The 17326-nt window shown below is 42.2% G+C and overlaps 1 protein-coding gene across 2 annotated transcripts in view; it reads left to right on the forward strand.

The window, feature by feature from the left end:
- The first annotated feature begins 710 nt into the window (after positions 1 to 710).
- Positions 711 to 17326, forward strand: part of LOC148014501 (uncharacterized) — a 41868-nt gene continuing 25252 nt past the window's right edge. For both annotated transcript variants that reach the window (XM_087666275.1, XM_087666276.1), the window contains exons 1-7: positions 711 to 1061; positions 1883 to 2008; positions 2118 to 2205; positions 2451 to 2536; positions 2950 to 3144; positions 3415 to 3626; positions 3707 to 3865. In XM_087666275.1, the coding sequence (XP_087522401.1) occupies positions 951 to 1061; positions 1883 to 2008; positions 2118 to 2205; positions 2451 to 2536; positions 2950 to 3144; positions 3415 to 3626; positions 3707 to 3865 (977 nt within the window). In that variant the 5' untranslated portion in view covers positions 711 to 950. The remainder of the gene's footprint in view (positions 1062 to 1882; positions 2009 to 2117; positions 2206 to 2450; positions 2537 to 2949; positions 3145 to 3414; positions 3627 to 3706; positions 3866 to 17326) is intronic.

A 17326-nucleotide genomic window follows, 5' to 3' on the forward strand; every position in this document is an offset into this window, starting at 1 on the left:
ATGCAAAAGTTACTTGTATAGAGGAAAATATTCATGAAACCAACATGTGTTACATAGCATACAATAAAGGAGACTATAATAGCTCTTAGTTGTAAAAATGACAAATGCCAAAAGTTTTGCACAAAAGGGTGACATAGCTTGTGAGTACTGGAAATAGTGCAAATCGAGGCCATATGAGCCTATATCAAAACTTTGACAAACAACAAGCCCTTTTGGGCCCTTGGATACTTATCAAATCGAGGCCATAATGAGCCAGCATCAAAACTTTGACAACATCAAGCCCTTTTGGGCCCTTGAATACTGATCAAATCTCATTCTAGTTTGAGCAAATCCAGCAGACAATGTTGACAACTCTGCCTATGAGGTCGAAGCCCACTCTAATATCAATTGTTGGATTTAAGCTTGAGAGAGCACAACTCAAAGTGTATTGAGAGGTATAAATAGATAAGATATATAAGACTTGGTACATTGTAAAAGTGAATGGGCATATATATAAGGCCAGGGGAAAATATCTCCTAAAGAGGGAAAAAAGTGTCCCGACGTTCCTAAGTGTGCACACGCGCACACACACACACACACACACACATTTGCCGCAACATTGGTCACCGCGGTACATGATTGGTTGCGTGTGGGAACACGAACCACCGTCAGATACTGGCAGGAATGGACTCTAGAAAGGGCTTGGAAAATGCAACCAAAAAACAAAATGTGCACGAAATGATTTGGCTTTGGTGACGAGTCACACGCAAAAGTACCGTGGATATTTCCCGATCCGCTTCGCTGGAAACTGGTCTTGCAGGATACAGGACCTGGCTATGGCGTCTCCCTATGCATGGAGTAGGAAGAAGACCGATGACAGAGCTTAATCACAATACCTGTGCAAGGCTTGGCGCATTCAAGTCCGCGCTCCGGATCGAGGGAGTTGTCCTCATCTTCTCTTGCGCTCGGCCATGTCGCTCACGGGAGTGAAGATCTCTGAGGAGGTGTGGCTTACCTGTGTCACACACGCCTTGTCCACTGAAACTGAGGAGGTCATGGGCCTGCTTCTCGGAGACATCGAGGTTGTGTCTTTTTACACTCTTTCTTTCGCGTTTTTATTTTGCCCTTGCTCTCTTTATTTCTGGATTTGCATAAATACGAGCTGCCATTATGAAACTGCACTCTCACCATTTTGTAGTATATGCTTTTATGCCAGTCGAAATATTGTCATTCTGAAACTGCATTCTCATAATTTTGGAGTATATACTTTGCATGAATCCAAAAATTGTGGTCCATTAAGAGTCAATGAGCAACCACTTAATGAAGCTTGCCGCGTCATTGGATCCAATCGATGTCAATTCTTCATTATTACTTGACGACACACCCAAATGCTAACTGGTTTATGTGGCATTCGTATCACATTGTGATGAGAATAATACTTACATCACCTTTGAGAGAATGCCCCTCAAAGTGAGAAAAAATGACAGCACACTTAACTTCAAACTCTTGTGCACAGTTGTGCAACCAGTCATCATGCCCGGATGGGGGGTGTATTGGGAATCCCCTTTCACTTGAGCCACTGCTAATTCGTTTTGTTTGTTAGGTCCTTGCATGCCAGCAGTTTATGTGCTGTCATTCATTACAGGCATTATCTAAAAGGGGCCTAATCATTTGCAGCAGATAAACTGTTTGGTATACTGTAAATTCCTCGGTATTTGGACAAGTTTATTATGAGCAAACATGTGTGGTGAAAACACACGATTGAAGTGTACGTGTTTTTCATTATCTTAAGTACAATCAACTGATCATATATTGGATCATGGAGGGAGCTTATCTGCTTTGTGAGATTTAAAAAAAGCTGGTTGGCTTGGTGAAACAACTGAAATGATTTCTGATGCTGCAGTATCTGGACAATGGATGTATCACAGCACTAGTGTGGGGTGCAGCCCCTCAGACTCGTTCAGATCGCCGCAAAGATAGGGTCGAGACAAATCCAGAACAGCTTGCAGCTGCCAGTGCTGAAGCTGAGATATCCTTGTGTAACACCGTTTTGAGCACTTCATTGTAGGAAGTTCAAGTTTTGTTTTCTCCCCTTGTGCCAGAAAAACCTTATGTAGTGCTTCTTGACTGCCAAGCACCGGATATCTGCTGACACTGGGAGAATAACTAGAGTCATAGGGTGGTATCACTCACATCCACACATTACTGTCCTACCTTCTCATGTTGGTGAGTACCATCGTGTTTGAGATCAAAGTATGGCTAGTCAAGAAAATAATCTTTACTGCTCTTCTGCAACCACCTTTTAGCATGATCACACCTGCAAGTGAACTTGTTCTTGTGTTTTCTTTTAGTTGAGCTGTCTGTGATTGCTGAACTTCTGAACATGGGGGCATACTCTCTGTTTGTTGCACTTAAGGGAGGTTAATTTATGTAAAGCTTTGAATACATTGGGATGATGCTTAACTTTGCAGATGTGCGGACTCAAGGAATGTATCAATTAATGGAACCAGGCTTTGTAGGCCTCATCTTCTCTTGTTTTAGTGAAGATGCCAACAAGGTTAGGGTTCACTTCTTTATATTAACCATTAGCTGGTCCTAAGATTAGATTAAAGTTTTGATGTAGGTTCTAGAGAAGCTTTGAGTGGATGTTGGGGTGTCAGTACTTGTCATCAGTACCGGAATAGCTTTTCTTGTGAGGCACACATTGGTATATTTTTAAAACTGTTTTTGGCTTGTAAGTTGATTATGGAATGCTGACAAGTCCTTGGCACATTTCCTTGCTGATTACAAACTGCTTGCAATGCTGACTTTATGTTGGTAACTGATATGTTGACAAGTCCTCAGCACAGTTCCTTGCTGATTACAAATGCTGGCTATTCCGGGATTTTTGTTTATAATTGTCTATCCCCCTCTAATGGGAGTAAAATAAAAGACGAAAACTCTTCTCTGGTTATTTGTTCTGGCTTACAGGTAGGTAGGATTCAAGCAACTGCATTTCAAGCATCTAATGGAAGGCAAAAGGAGGTAATGCGGGTGCCAATCATAGGAAAGAATCTGAAGGAATCTTCTAGTGATATGGAGGTTGGTAGGGCATTGGCACCCTCAATATCGGTGTCAAGTTCTAGCCATTCTGAGAGTGCTGAACTGGAAATTATTAACCCCCAGGTACACTTTATAATTGTTGTCAGATTCATAAACTATTATTGTATGCATAGTATGTTTAGTGAGCATTATAAATAACAAAATGTGTAGAAGATATATTGTGATAAGGGCGGTTTCATTTATATGCTTATTTTTTGCTGATGTCTTCTATGTGTATATGCAATACTTTAATAGTAATGCAGAAGAGTCACATTCCTGCTTTTTTCTCTAATATCCTGCTGGAGTAGTAGCGTGACAATGACAAGGATGAATCCCTTGCTCTTTTGGTCCCAGGGTAGTAATGGCTTGAACTCCCACGATGCAGCACTGGAAGAGCTCTTTCCAAATACGAGTAGTGATGCAGTTGGGAGTAGAGGCAAAGCTAATACAAATTTTCCAGGGCTATGGGATACTGCAGGAAAGAAAACAATTGATGGAGGTTATGATTCTTTTGATTTAACAGATGGGATGCAGGAGGCTATGCATCGCTCCAACCTTGATATGAGGTTTTGCTCCCTTATGTTTGGCAATACATTCTCTTGTGGATTAATTTTATTGATTTTTATTGTTTAAATCTTGAATCCAGTGGTGCAGAGTTTACAAGGAAGGAAGTCCCTCTGCAGGTTGTTCCAGGTTATTTGCTAACAAAAGTAGACTTTCCCCTAAGCTCCCTTGTTAGCTTGCAGAAGATACTCTTTGATGAAGAACAAACTGCATACAATCTTGCACTCTCTCAAAGCATGAGGTATGACCTACTTCTTGCAGTTATTCACTTACTACAAACACTTCTGTTTTACCTTTTTTCTGTGTGAATATTTCCCTTAATAAATTCTCAGCTGTCAAATATGCTGCAAGTGATAATTTTACCTTTCTTTAAAAGCTATGCCATTCTTGATGAGGATTAGTACAAGTATGCATAATTTACCATTCAGCAGATAAAGATAATCTTTGCTCAGGATTTATGAGAATTCTGATATCAAATGTCATCATAATTAATGAGGAAACCTATTCTTAACAAGGTACCAAAATTGTACAGCCTAGTGATAGCCTCCATATTCCTGTAGAACATCCAGTCCATGGATCAGATCCAAATCCAGGAGGAACTGATCGCGTCTGAATCCTGCAGGGCAGCAGAAAATGGAAGGACTGGTATTAAACTAGAATTGCTACTACTTGGATCATTGCACTGGAGTCTGCTGGATTGGTTAAAGGAATTCCCTTGTCTTGAGGGGTTAACTGAGATTGGACTGAGGTCTTCCTTTTGTTGGAAGGGTAACTGGAATCTTCAGTCATACCATGGCTACTCCAACTTGAATTGAAGAGCTGTGAGCTAGATCTTTCAAATGGCAGAGCCTTAAAGACTGCACAAAGTGGAAACAGGACTTGGGATGGCTCCTTGAAATCCTTGCTGAACCCTGCTTCTTCTAAGATGTGCACTCCCCCACTTAAGATTGAAGTGTGGGGAACACTGTAGGTGATGGTCCAAGTCCTCACATTGTTTGTTGAATTGTAACTTCCACAAGGCTGAACTTTGGGAGAGACTTCTTTTGAAGCCTCATTATTTCGATTACAAAAAAAAATCATAGATATTCAGTGTCTGAGCTTGTAATGCTGATCTGGTGTCAGCGGTGGTTGCTACGTGTAGATCTGAATGCCACTTAATACTTACTATCATTGTTGCTTGCACTGCTGTGAGACTAGCCAAAGCTGTATGGTTGAGAGGGGGTTTCTACCCCCTTCATTTGGTGCCTATAGATTTCAACATTGTCTTCTTGTCCTCGACATCAGCAACCTTTCCTTATCTATCTTCCCCTTTGCATTTCATGATATTTACATCATCTTTATAAAAGGGTGCTTGGGCAAGTGAATAATTTCACCATGAGGGACTTTGTCCAATTGACACCTTGCTCATAGTGACATGGGACAACCAATTTCTAGCTTCCCATCCTAGTCTCATTCCGCCCGGACTCCCGGTACCATCCTAGTCACATCCCCATGTTAGAGGCCCCTCTCATGGTGATAGAGGATGGCAATTCCTGCTAGTGTCCCTGTTCCCATCTTTATCCCCAAAACCCGTGAATATTTAGAGCTCCAACAACATTCTCACTTGGCGAGACTTGAACAAGAAACGTAGGCCTTTCCACTACGCATTTTTGTTTTTGTTATAAGAATAGAGTACTAGAGAAGATGAGTTTTAAAAGTGGTTTTTGGACCCTATTAATATAAAGCTAAGCTTCATCAATTTAATGTTATGAGAAAATGTATCTATCTACAATGATGGGATTGAGCCGAGAGAGTGGATACTCAACAATGTTGTGGGCTATTATGGTAGTTTGGTATGTGCAATTCCTTGGTTTGTAAAACTCATTTGCAAGAACACATTGTTCTATGAATGTTTAGCATTAGCATAGTCTTGCCCGATCCATTTTGATCTCCATTGTTGTCACATCATCCAAATCAGCTGTCATCTGCTGCAAATCATCAAGGAATTTGCATTATGATGTCCGTGCACTCCGCCCAACTGCCACATCACCTTTTCCAGCTGTGTTTGCAGATTCTCTCTCTCCTCTGCCCATGTGTCACACTCATTCAGCCATAGTTGAACTATGTTTGCTGCTGCCAAACATGTACAGAGGCTGCCTTGCTACGTTTTGGGATCCATTGCAGTACAACACACACTCCAACTCATACTCTCAGCCCAAGGCATTCGGGGGTCAGTATTCCTTCACTGCATAGTGCATTTGCTGCATCAGCACTATATTTATTCAAATTTCTTATTCACTATGTTCATTGTCACTAAGTCAACCTAACCCTAATCACGTTCATTTATCAATTTATGGTATTGTCATACTATTGTATTTGAGTTTCTATGATATGGTATTTCTCCACAACCCAATGTCAATTTGGGACTAGGGCATTAAATAGGTCTTTAAAATGTCATGTGGTGACATTAGGAGTAGGTGTTAATTAACTAATGCTAGTGTAAGGCCATTTAATGTTGGAACAACTTAAGGTTCCAAAGGGGTTAGAGGGGTTAGAAAATTAAATGTGCATGCACGCCACCAAATTATTGTGTAGGGTCAAAAGGATAATTAATCAATTTACAAGTATTTAATTCTAAAAATCAATTAATTGGTCTACCAATGTAAAGCACCAAGGAAAGGGATTTGGCGGAAGACAAAGGAAACAAGATTTTTTACTACTGAAAATTGCTTTTGGAAGGTTGGTACTTGGCAAACATAGAGCAATATAAGATAAAGAAATACCACAAGGGACCTAGTTATTGGGCCAATCAGGTGTCAGTTATCCAACAATAATCAATGAAGTCAGTAATTTCGGATTTGTGAATTTGTTACTTGCTGCAATTTGTGTTGAATCAAGTCATCTACCACCCTATCCGAGAAGGAAGGTTGGTTTCAAAGAGAGACCTAAACGTTCCAGCATACAATGCATATATGCATAGAGGCACCAACATTAGGTTTTTTAAAAGGTTTCTTGCCTACTTATAGGCACACTTGGCAATCGATCATTAACACTTCTTTAGTTCTCACTTCTAGCACCCTTATTGTAGCATGTGGAGGGGCTGATCATTGTATTCACCCTTCATCTAGTATTTAGCTTAGTTCCTTCATCGCTTCGTTGTTCTTGCTTGAGTATTTCTCTTCCATTGCCATCTGTCACACGAAGATCCTACTACAAAAAGCTATCCTCTATTCTTAGCCATTGTACTAAGCCTCTCATCCTCCAAAGCCCCTCAACATCAAAGCGTTCAAGTTCAAAACCTCCCACTTTTCTCAACAAGTTTCTTTTAGTTATCTAGTCAAGCAAAGCATACTACCACACTGTGAATGTATAAAAGTAACGTTCTCTTATTAATCCATTACATTGTTAGGCGCACAAATAAACAATTTGAAATATAATAATACACTCATTCAAAAAGTTTATTGCAAAACCCTCACTCCCACAAGACTTGCTAAAATTATTCTGCCTATGATGGGATCTTCACCTAAAGATATGTTAAGGTCTGCACTGAGAAAGCAAAAAACGTAACACACAACTCAAACACAATAACTCAAACAAAAAGTCAAAAAATGCAAAAATGCAAAAATGTGAAAGTCGGTGAGAGTGGAATTTGATGAGGCTAAATGAATGTTGAATATAAATGTAAATGAATGGATGTATGCAATGCTCAAAGGCCAAGTTGTACAACCACCAAGGACTCTCGTGGGAATGGGTTGAGGGAGGCATTGAAGAGTGTATCACCCACCAAAGATGGGTTTCGAGTGCAATGACCACTAGTTGGAATAGAGGGTAATGTAGAAAAGTTTTGAAAACTCAAAAACAACCTATTGTAGATGCAAATGCAAATCAGGCAAACACTAGAAAATGTTGAAAACTCAACCAATGTTAAAAATTGTTGTAGAACTACAAAACAACATGTTGTTGATGCAAATGCAAATCAAGCTGCTCCTGAACAGTATTGAAGAGCTTAAAACACAGCATGTGACTACTTGCGACACGCAGTACAGAAGGATAGCAAGTTGGGCAGTCTGCAACAATTGTGTAGAGTTAGACAACCTCCAAGTGACAAAGAGCCTTCAAATGGTCATGGCAACAGCTGGTAATGGTGGGCAGATTGGAGAGACTTCAGATGCAAAAGTTTGCAGGTGACTTGGCGCACTCTCTATTTATAGAGATGGAATCAACCAAAGTTTGTGGGTTTGCTTATGGGACAATGGAGTACACTTAAGTTTTGAGTTTTCGGGCTGTTTAATGAGCTTAACAAAAGGTTTAATGTTAATGCACCTTCTTTATCTCAAAACTCTTCAAGTTCAACATGAGAACTAGGAGGGACTATCAAGCAAAGCTCACCGCTTTCACCATGAGGTCTTACCCCAAAATAGCCAAGGCATCGGTTAACAATCAAACAATCAATGGGTGCTCTTTAGCTGTCCAAGGACCTATCAAGACTACAAAGGTGATGATTATCTTCCCTCAAGAACCCAAAGGGCCACCCCAAAGAGACCAAGGCATCAAACAAAGTGTATATATTCGCTGCCCAAAAGCCTACCGAGACCTACAAAGGTGATAGACATAGGGGATGGCTGGCTCACAAAACATAAAATAGAGCATATGTGCACAACCACCTATAAGGGTGTCAATGATAAAGTATGGGTGAAGAGGTATGAAGGGCTATATAGGTGACATAGCCATCTGAGTCATCGCTAGCAGCAGGCAACAGCAATGGGCCATGAACCATATGTAGAAAACTGGCCACCAGCAGCAAACACAATGTGGTAGGACAGGTTGACAATAACCACATGCAGAAAATTGGTCACCAGCAGCAAATGCTATGTGCTAGGACAGGTTGACAATAGATGACAATTGGTAAGGGCAGCAAACTGCGGAGGAGGGCTGGTAGACCAGTGCTAGATGATAGGAGGTAATGATGGGCAGCTCTAGCTGAGATATTCTCCGTGAATGGGATGTGCATGGCAAAGCTTCAGCACCTGCAAACTGCAAAAACGAGATTACTGAGTGGGAGGGCAGCTTGTCTATTTATAGAAAGTTTGGGGCCTTTCTAATTAGGGTTTGCATGTGGAACAATGAAACTCTCTAGGACTTTGTATGTTTTAAATAAATGGTCTAAATTCATGAACTAATTTGAGTTTTGGGGCTGTTTAACGAAGGCTAAGGAATTTTTAACTCAACATGGTCATCCACAGGTACCTATGTAGCATAACTCAATACAACTTTTGCTAATGTCACCGTTGTACACTTAGGGTATTTGAGCTGGCATCATGACTTAACTAACTTGCACTTGACATGTGCACAATTTAATAATGCCAAAGCTAAGCATTAAATATACATGTCTCTATGATAGACCTTCCCCTTGAAATCCTTGCAATTATCCTCGATTGCATTGTAGTGACATAAATGCATCAATGACCACTGGAAATACATGTTGGAATCACAATATGTGCACCTATTGCTTAACCATGCTCATGCTCTTTGCATCTTTGGAATTCTAGCCACTTAAACTAGTTACGATAACCACTATTAGAACCATAAGGGATGCATCTACGTGCCAAAACCCAACATTGTTTTGAATAAACAGAGCATAAACAATGCTTTATAGCAATGATGTACCACATGATACTCATGTTAAGCATACGTAAATTGCAAACCGCATGTAACTTATGCAGATTTACTTCTCTTGCATGACCAACAAATGTACATTGTATACCATCCATGTGTCTCATACATGCCTTGTGAATGTACATCACATCCAAATGTACATTCCATGCATTTTATACATGCCATTAGCCTTGCAAATGTATAGTTTTCGAGTCTAGGTGCAAACCATACACATCTATATACTAATTCATAGTGACTAGTACAGTAAATAGGAATCCCAATGGTAGAAATACTGTCAGCATATAGTACCCTAGATGCAAACCAATAATCCCAATGGTAGAAATACTGTCAGCATATAGTAGATGCAAACCAATAATCCACTGTTTAAGTTGAGCTGTCCATTGCTAAGAGAATACTCAAGACCCTCTATTTTCTGTTGAAATTGAGTGAACCTAATCCAAAGTCGGCTCTAACTCAAATACATCAAGATAAAGTGCATCATTGAGGATGATCTACTAAGTCTCTCTCCTTCATCCATTTGCATCTATTCATAGTTAGCTTGCCACATTATCATGCCATATCAGCATGCCATGTCATCATGATGGAACATCCTCATGGTTACAATCAAATGGATTGTCTTGTAATTCTCTTTCTTATGATATACTTTTTATGTATAGATTATTTCTCCAATGGGAATCTTGATTCTTAATTAATCATTGGACAAACTTGTACTTCACTATCTACTATTTAGCCCTATACACCTTTCATCTCTTTATCGATCACTCTTACACACAAGGGTTAACTTGATATATTATGGCTCGATTTATATACAAAAACAATACACAATCATATTTTTTTGAAATTATTGATGACTATAACATACATCCTTCTTGAAAATTTGCAAGCTTCCTTAATTGGATATATATGAGACAAATCTAGGCCAAAAGAAAAAAGAAATAGGTAGTAATATAACAATAGATCATAGAAACAGGGAACGATAGTTCCGGCCTGTAGGAATGGCCTAACACGTTCAAACCCTCCGAGGAGGTGGAACGGCCAGGGAATGTTCCTTGCCGTTCTCAAGGCCATTCCCTATCGTCCCCTACTGTTCCCTACCGTTCCCTGCCGTTCCCTGCCGTTCCCTGTTTGGAACGGCTGTTCCATGGTTGTTGACCAAAAATTGATGTTTTTTCTAGTTTTTTCTTTTTGCTTGTGTCACACCCCTTCTACCACATGTTCACACATCTCCATTGCCTAATGTGCACACGCTAATCTCTCTTTCTCTCAGGTTGATTCAAAGTGTCAAGACAAGCCACAAGGAGTACAACCATGAATGCTGACACGATCAATGCTAGAGATCCCTAGGGGTCATCGCCTAACCTATAACCTTCCAGAACCAATGCTTAGAACACAAGGAAGGCCTGGAGGTACTTGGACTGAAAGATCGGACTCAAAATCAGCACACTCAATTCGTTCCATACATGCAGCTCTCTCCCTCTCTCTCAAGCTCTCTCTCTCACACTAGAGTGCAAAAATGAGCTCTTCCTTGGCCTCTTGGGTTATACACGCTTCCCCGACCACTCCATTCACTTTCTTAGCGACGTAAATCCTTAAGACATGTGCTGTTCCCCTCTTTCCCGTTCCCCATTCTAGGTAACTATGCAATAGATCCACTATACGATCCCATAAAGGTGGAAGCAACAATGCAATTGAATAGAGTGAAACACAAAACCAAATATTGATGAAGAAAATTAGGTTGCATACAATGGTGATGATGGTGGATTGTACACCTCATGAATGCTGGAAAGGCAAGATGAGTCAGTGTGCTTGATGAGAGTAGCAAGAGAGGGATAATTTGATGTTGAGAAATGAGGGGAGAGAAAAATGCATACTAGAATGTGGAGAGATTGTGACAGTAGTAAGGGGAAGAGGACCATGCTTAGGAAGATGCATTTGAGCATGTTTGAATAAAAGCATATGTTCTCCTCATCCACTCAAGGCCACCATTCTATTTGTCATCTCCCACAGAGTATAAATAGTTTGTCCATATTCTAGAAAGCAATCTTTATAGTGGAGACATATTGAAGTTCAATAGCATGACTACGCCTCTCAGTCCAAATGAGTGAAACAATGGTGCTAGTAATCAACTCTCATTTGAGATAGTGCCTCTTAGGGGGGATACACACACATTTGGATGTGCTCCAATTGCAGGGTCGTTCCTTGACGTGTTGTGCGTAGAGAGCTACAAAAGTTGTCTGTCCTTGAAGAATTTTGTCAGCCAACAATCTTGCGCCCAATTCAAAAAGGGCGAGCTTCAAGCTCTCTTTTCAAGGCTTAAGCCCTCACCAACAATAAATTCCTGTAAGTCGATTAGGAAGCTCATGTTAAAGAATATAAACTTATATTATAGCTGTCCACCGAGTTGTGAAAGGTCTTTGCCTACGTATCAGAGGGTTGTGTCAAAGTGAAACAATGTGGAAGCGAATGACTGTGACAAAGAGTGAATGGAGAGAGAAGAGAGAGAGAAAGAGAGTGAAACGCAGAAAATCTGCAGTGAAGAATGCTATATAAGGATGCAGAATTATACACGGATGCAGAGAGAATATCTGCGTATGTCTCTGTTTTGAGGACCTCGATCTTTGTCAGCCCCGAGTGCTGTCTCCGTCATCAGCAGGCTGAAATCTGCTAGATACAAGTGTGAAAGTCTGCTGGAAACTCAGCCTTAAAAAGGCTGAAAAGAACGCCAGAGAAAATGCCAAAAATAGGCAGGTCAGCTGCATTTAATGCAGCCGACTGCAGCCACGTGGCAATACTGCCACGTGGTAGTGCTGATGTGGCAGGAGATGACTCTTAACACCCCCTCTTAGATCTTGGACAAGGCAGCAGATGTAGGGATCTGGAATGTTGATGAAGTAAAGCCTGGGGAAGTGCCTTAGTAAACAAATTTGCAAGATTGTCTTCAGTCTTATAGTACTCCACATCAATGGTCGCATCCAGAAGCTTCTCCTTGATGAAGTGATATTGGATCTCTATGTGCTTCATCCGGGCATGGAATACGGGATTCCATGCCAAGGCAATGCAACTCTCATTGTCGCACCGTAAGATAGTAGGACGAGTTTGGGGGTAGCCAAGCTTCTCCAACAATTGCCGCAAAGCCACACAGCCTCACATGTGGTAGAAGATGCAGCTCGATACTCGCCTCAATCGAAGATAGGGCTACCATAGGCTGCTTCTTGCTACTCCAAGAGATAGCACCAACACCCAATGTAAAACAATAGCTTGTAGTAGACCACCTTTGATCCACATAGCCAACACAATCTGAATCACTCCAACTTGCAAGAACAAGATTAGAAGCACCTGTACCTGCTGGATAATGAATCCCTAAGTCAGAGGTCCCTCACATATACCGTAGTATCCTTTGAGCAGCCCGCTAATGCACGTGTTGAGGCGCACTCATGAACCCATCCAAGAGACCTACAACAAAACATAGATAAACCCGTGTGTTGAGGAGCCAAATCAATGAGCCAATCAGCTGACGGTAGCGAGTAGCATTCGCCAAAGGAGAATCTGCGTGTGAAGTAGCCTTTCAGTTCAGATCCATAGGAGTAGAAATAGACCGACTATCCTCTATCTCAAAAGTCACCAAGAGCTCCTGTACATATCTCTGCCGAGAGATGAAAATCCCCCCTCTAAGATTGATAAATCTCATGGCCCAAAAAGAAATGAAGAAGTCCTAAATCCGTCATCTCGAACTTCTAGTGTAGGGCTGCCTTTGTCTCTTCGACCTTTTGGGTATGAGCACTTGCATTAATCAAGTCATCAACAAACAAAACAAACAACACACGACCTTCCTCAGAAGTGTGCACATAAAGTTGCGGATCGGCCCTAGAACATCAATATCCCAACTTGGCCTAGAGAAACGAGTTAATCTTCTCATTCCAAGTACATGGAGCCTGCTTTAGGCCATACAAGGCCTTCTTTAACCTTTAAACCTGCCCATTTGAAGAATCAAAACCAGGAGGATGCTCTACATAGATCTTCTCCTTCAAATCACCATTCAAGTAGGCCGACTTCACATCCGGTTGAAAAACATGCCATCTCCTATAATCAACCAAGGCAAGAACAATATGAATAGTTGCCATGCGAGTTGTAAGGGCAAAAGTATCATGGAAGTTAACACCTAGGTGCTGTGCAAAACCTTTAGCAACAAGGCGAGCCTTATGCTTGTCCAAAGAGCCATCACTAAGGTACTTGGTTTTGAAGACCCATTTGACACCAATCACCTTCTTATGAGAGGGATGAGGCACAAGGAACCAAGTGCCATTCCGCTCAATAGCCTCCAACTCGGCTTCCATTGCCTTTCGCTAATGATTATAAAGCCTCCTTCACTGATGTAGGCTCTCTATCTTGCATAACACGTGACATCAAATAGTAGTTAGAGCAAACAAGCTCCGTAGTATTTGCCTGGTGCTGCCATGACCTTTGCGGTTCATCCTACAGTTCCCACTCCTTAGGGACCCCCTCAATCTCTGAATCTCGGAGGGTGTTACGGGCCCAACGATAAGGAGCCGAATCTCTCCTCGGCACTCTCCATCTATTGAAGACTCGGGTACATCCATCGGCGAGATCTCCACGGGGGTGGCCAATGGAAGAGAAGACTGAGAATTTGAAGAAGAATCTCCATCAAGAGGCTCTCGCTCCAAAGGAACTGTCTCGGGAGTCCAACTTTCCCTTGGATCTCCAAGTATAAGGTGCTCCTCACCCCCCTTTGTGGCCAGAACTTCCATGAACTGCACATCTCGGCTCGTGTAGACATCTCGCTTTACGGGATCATACAAGCGATAACCTTGGGACTGGGAGCTGTAGCCAACAAAGACCTTTTGTTGGGAAGCCGCCTCAAATTTATCACGCCGCATCTTCGGGATGTGCACATAGGCGTCACACCCAAAGATCCTGAAATAAGAGACATCAGGCTTAGTCCCAAAGCAAGTCTCAAAAGGTGTCATCTTGTCAACAGCTGAAGTGGGGGATCGATTTAGGATGTGGACTGCTGTAACCACTGCCTTGGTCCACAGAGATTGAGGTGTCTGTCAGTGCTCCATCATGGTGCGTGCCATCTCGATCACACTTCGGTTCTTCCGCTCCAAAATGTCATTCTCTTGAGGAGTATTGGTATTAGCAAACTCTTGGTGAATGCCTTTATCTGCACAAAAACGAGCAAACTCATTAGAAACAAATTCACCACCCTTGTCTGATCGCAAGGTCTTCAATCTTCGGCAAGATTGGTTCTCCTCAAGGAAAAGCCGATCCTTGAAGTGGGAGGAAGCCTCCGACTTCAGCGTCAAAAAGTAGGTTTATGTCATCCTACTGTAGTCATCTACAATCAACATGAAGTACAAGCTCCCCTTCAAGGACTCATTCCTCATCGGGCCACAAAGATCCCTAGATACAAGCTCCATAGGTGAAGTAGACCACCTCGAAGCTTTGTTGGGAATTGCATCCCTATGCTGCTTCCCGCGAATCCAGGAGACACATGGTTGCTGGCTCACCACTATGTCCGGCAAACCTTGAACAAGCGATCCTCAGGACGCCTTCCGAAGATACTTATAATTCAGGTGGCCAAACTGAGCATGCCATAGTGCAGACTGTGTCTGAGAGGTAAGAAGAAGAGAGGTAAGAGCGGAAGAAGACTTCAATTTGTAGATGCCATTCTCCTCATACCTTGAAGAGAGAACCTTCCTCGATCCACGATCAAGAACTCAAACAGTATCACTATCAAACTCCACCAAGCGACCAAGAGAGCAAATCTTATGGACCGAAAGCAAATGATACCCTAAACATGACACATGCAACACCTTGGAAGTGTGGGTACCACCATGTCCATTTGGAATCAGCTGCATCTCACCCCGTGCATCAATAGACACAGAAGAGCTGTCTCCTATGAGAATCTGTCCATGTGATGGTCACAAATGGGCAACACCTACTATTGAAGGAGTCATGTGCCGTGAGGCACCATTGTCCATGATCCACTCTCGAACCTGGGGAGCTGTCATTGCAGCTTCAGAAGTCTTCGATGTAGAGTCCTCAATGACCGCTAAGTGTAGAAAAGTAGCTGATGAGGGTGCAGCCACCACTCCAGAATCCTTCGTGTACTTCTTCTTGGTGTTCTTCTTGTCCTTGTCGAGGCAATCCTTCTTCCAATGGCCGGTCTTACCACAAATATGGCATGTCGATTCTTTCTCTTTGTCCTTCTTGGATTTGTTGTCCTTCTTTTTTTGGTTCTTTCCCTTCTTCTGAGAGACTTGACCAATCAATGCCTCTGATTTGGAAGCATTCTGTCCCTTCAATTGTTCCTCTTGGTCCAAGACCATAGGAACTAACTCTTCCCAATGAAGAGTCAACTCTTGCCTTGAAGCAATAAGAGCAGAATAAAGAGTACCGAATCGTGGTTGCAACTGGGACAATAAAGTGATCGCCATGTCTTCGGAGGAAATGGGCTTCCTCGCATTTTGAACCTGCATCTGAAGTTGCCGAAGTTTGTTGATGTGTTCCTGAAGCGAAGAAGACTTATTCACGGACAAGGTGTGGATCTACACCTCCAAAGAAACCCTCTTTATAAGGGTCATCCGGTTGTACATCCTGTCAAGTTCTAGCCATATCTCCCAAGCCACCGTCAAGTGCTCTATATGGGCTATCATGGTTGTTGTACAAGATAGAAAAAGAAAAGAATGAATCTTGGCATTCAGTTTGTCCTAATGAGACTAGGCTTTGGTTAACTCTGCACGAGCACTGGAAGAGAGTTTGGACTCATCTCTCACCAAGGGCCGATTGATCTCTTCCATCACAAGCTCCGCCAAATCATAAGACTTCAATATGGCCAGCATCATCACATGCCATATGTAGTAATTGTCACCATCAAGCTTTTGATTTGATGGAAGAGCCAGTAAAACATGCACCTTCCAGTCCATGATCGCGTGGAACTCCACGTCAGTCTCGGTAGACATCTTCACGTGCAATGCTTGCACAAACGCAAAAGAAACCCCCTCTGAGTGTGAAAACTCAACTTGCTAGGGCTCTTGTCTCCGTGTCTCGAACCTTCTTCAACCGTCGGAGGCGATGAAAAGGTAAAATCTGCACATGAAGACCAAAAACACAGCCTTCTTCCTTCTCTAACAGCAAAAAAACAGTAGGAGCTTCAACAAATCTTCTCTTTTTTCGCACGCCCATGCTCGCCTCAGCCTTGTTTTGATGCGCAGCCCACTTGCTCGTAGTTGAATGCTGAAAACGCAGCCTTGTGTCGCATTGAAAACTCCTCTTCAGTTAGATCCACCCTAGGTCATCCTTCATTGCTCTGATACCATGTCAGAGTGAAGCAATGCAGAAGCGAATGACCATGACAAAAAGAGAGAGAGAGAGAGAGAGAGAGAGTTGATGTTCGGTTGAAGCAACTACTAGAGTGGATTTCACAGAAACTGACAGCTAAGTTTCTGTATTGGAAGTCACAGGCTTGGCCTTTCCATGTTCGCCTCAAAGTGGCTCAGACAATTATGTTGCCAATGCTCACATATTTCTTGCCATTGTTGCCTTGGACTACTACTACATTGAATGCTCTTACTCAGTGCATTCGTTTCATGTTATGGAAGGACTTCTTACATGCAGGTATTTCATGGATCTCTTGGTCGCATGCATGTACCCCCAAACGCATGGGTGGTGGGGCTATTTTGGATGCTGAAACTCATATGCTGGCACTCCGTTGGTCTCTTTTTCGTGCTATGTGCTTGGATCAATACCCATGGGTCTTGATAGCCCGTTATTTTCTTGAGAATCACGGGCTTGTGCATGGTAATACTCAAATTCAGAGCTCCTGGTGGCATGTTCTTAATGCAGACTCTTGGTTTTCTAGTCCTTCATCATCCCTGCTTGCTCACTTGGTATGTTCCTGGAAATTGGTTCTCAAGAAGGCTCAATGGCATCCAGCCGAGGATCGCTTAGCTACTAACTCTTTTCAACAGGAACTGTTGGCAGCCTCGCAATTACTTTCTTGGGAAGGCAAACATGAGCTCAGACC

Source organism: Lygodium microphyllum, chromosome 25, assembly GCF_053477565.2.
Source record: "Lygodium microphyllum isolate KBCC chromosome 25, Lygodium_microphyllum_v1.1.10, whole genome shotgun sequence".
In the NCBI taxonomy this organism is placed as follows: Eukaryota; Viridiplantae; Streptophyta; class Polypodiopsida; order Schizaeales; family Lygodiaceae; genus Lygodium; species Lygodium microphyllum.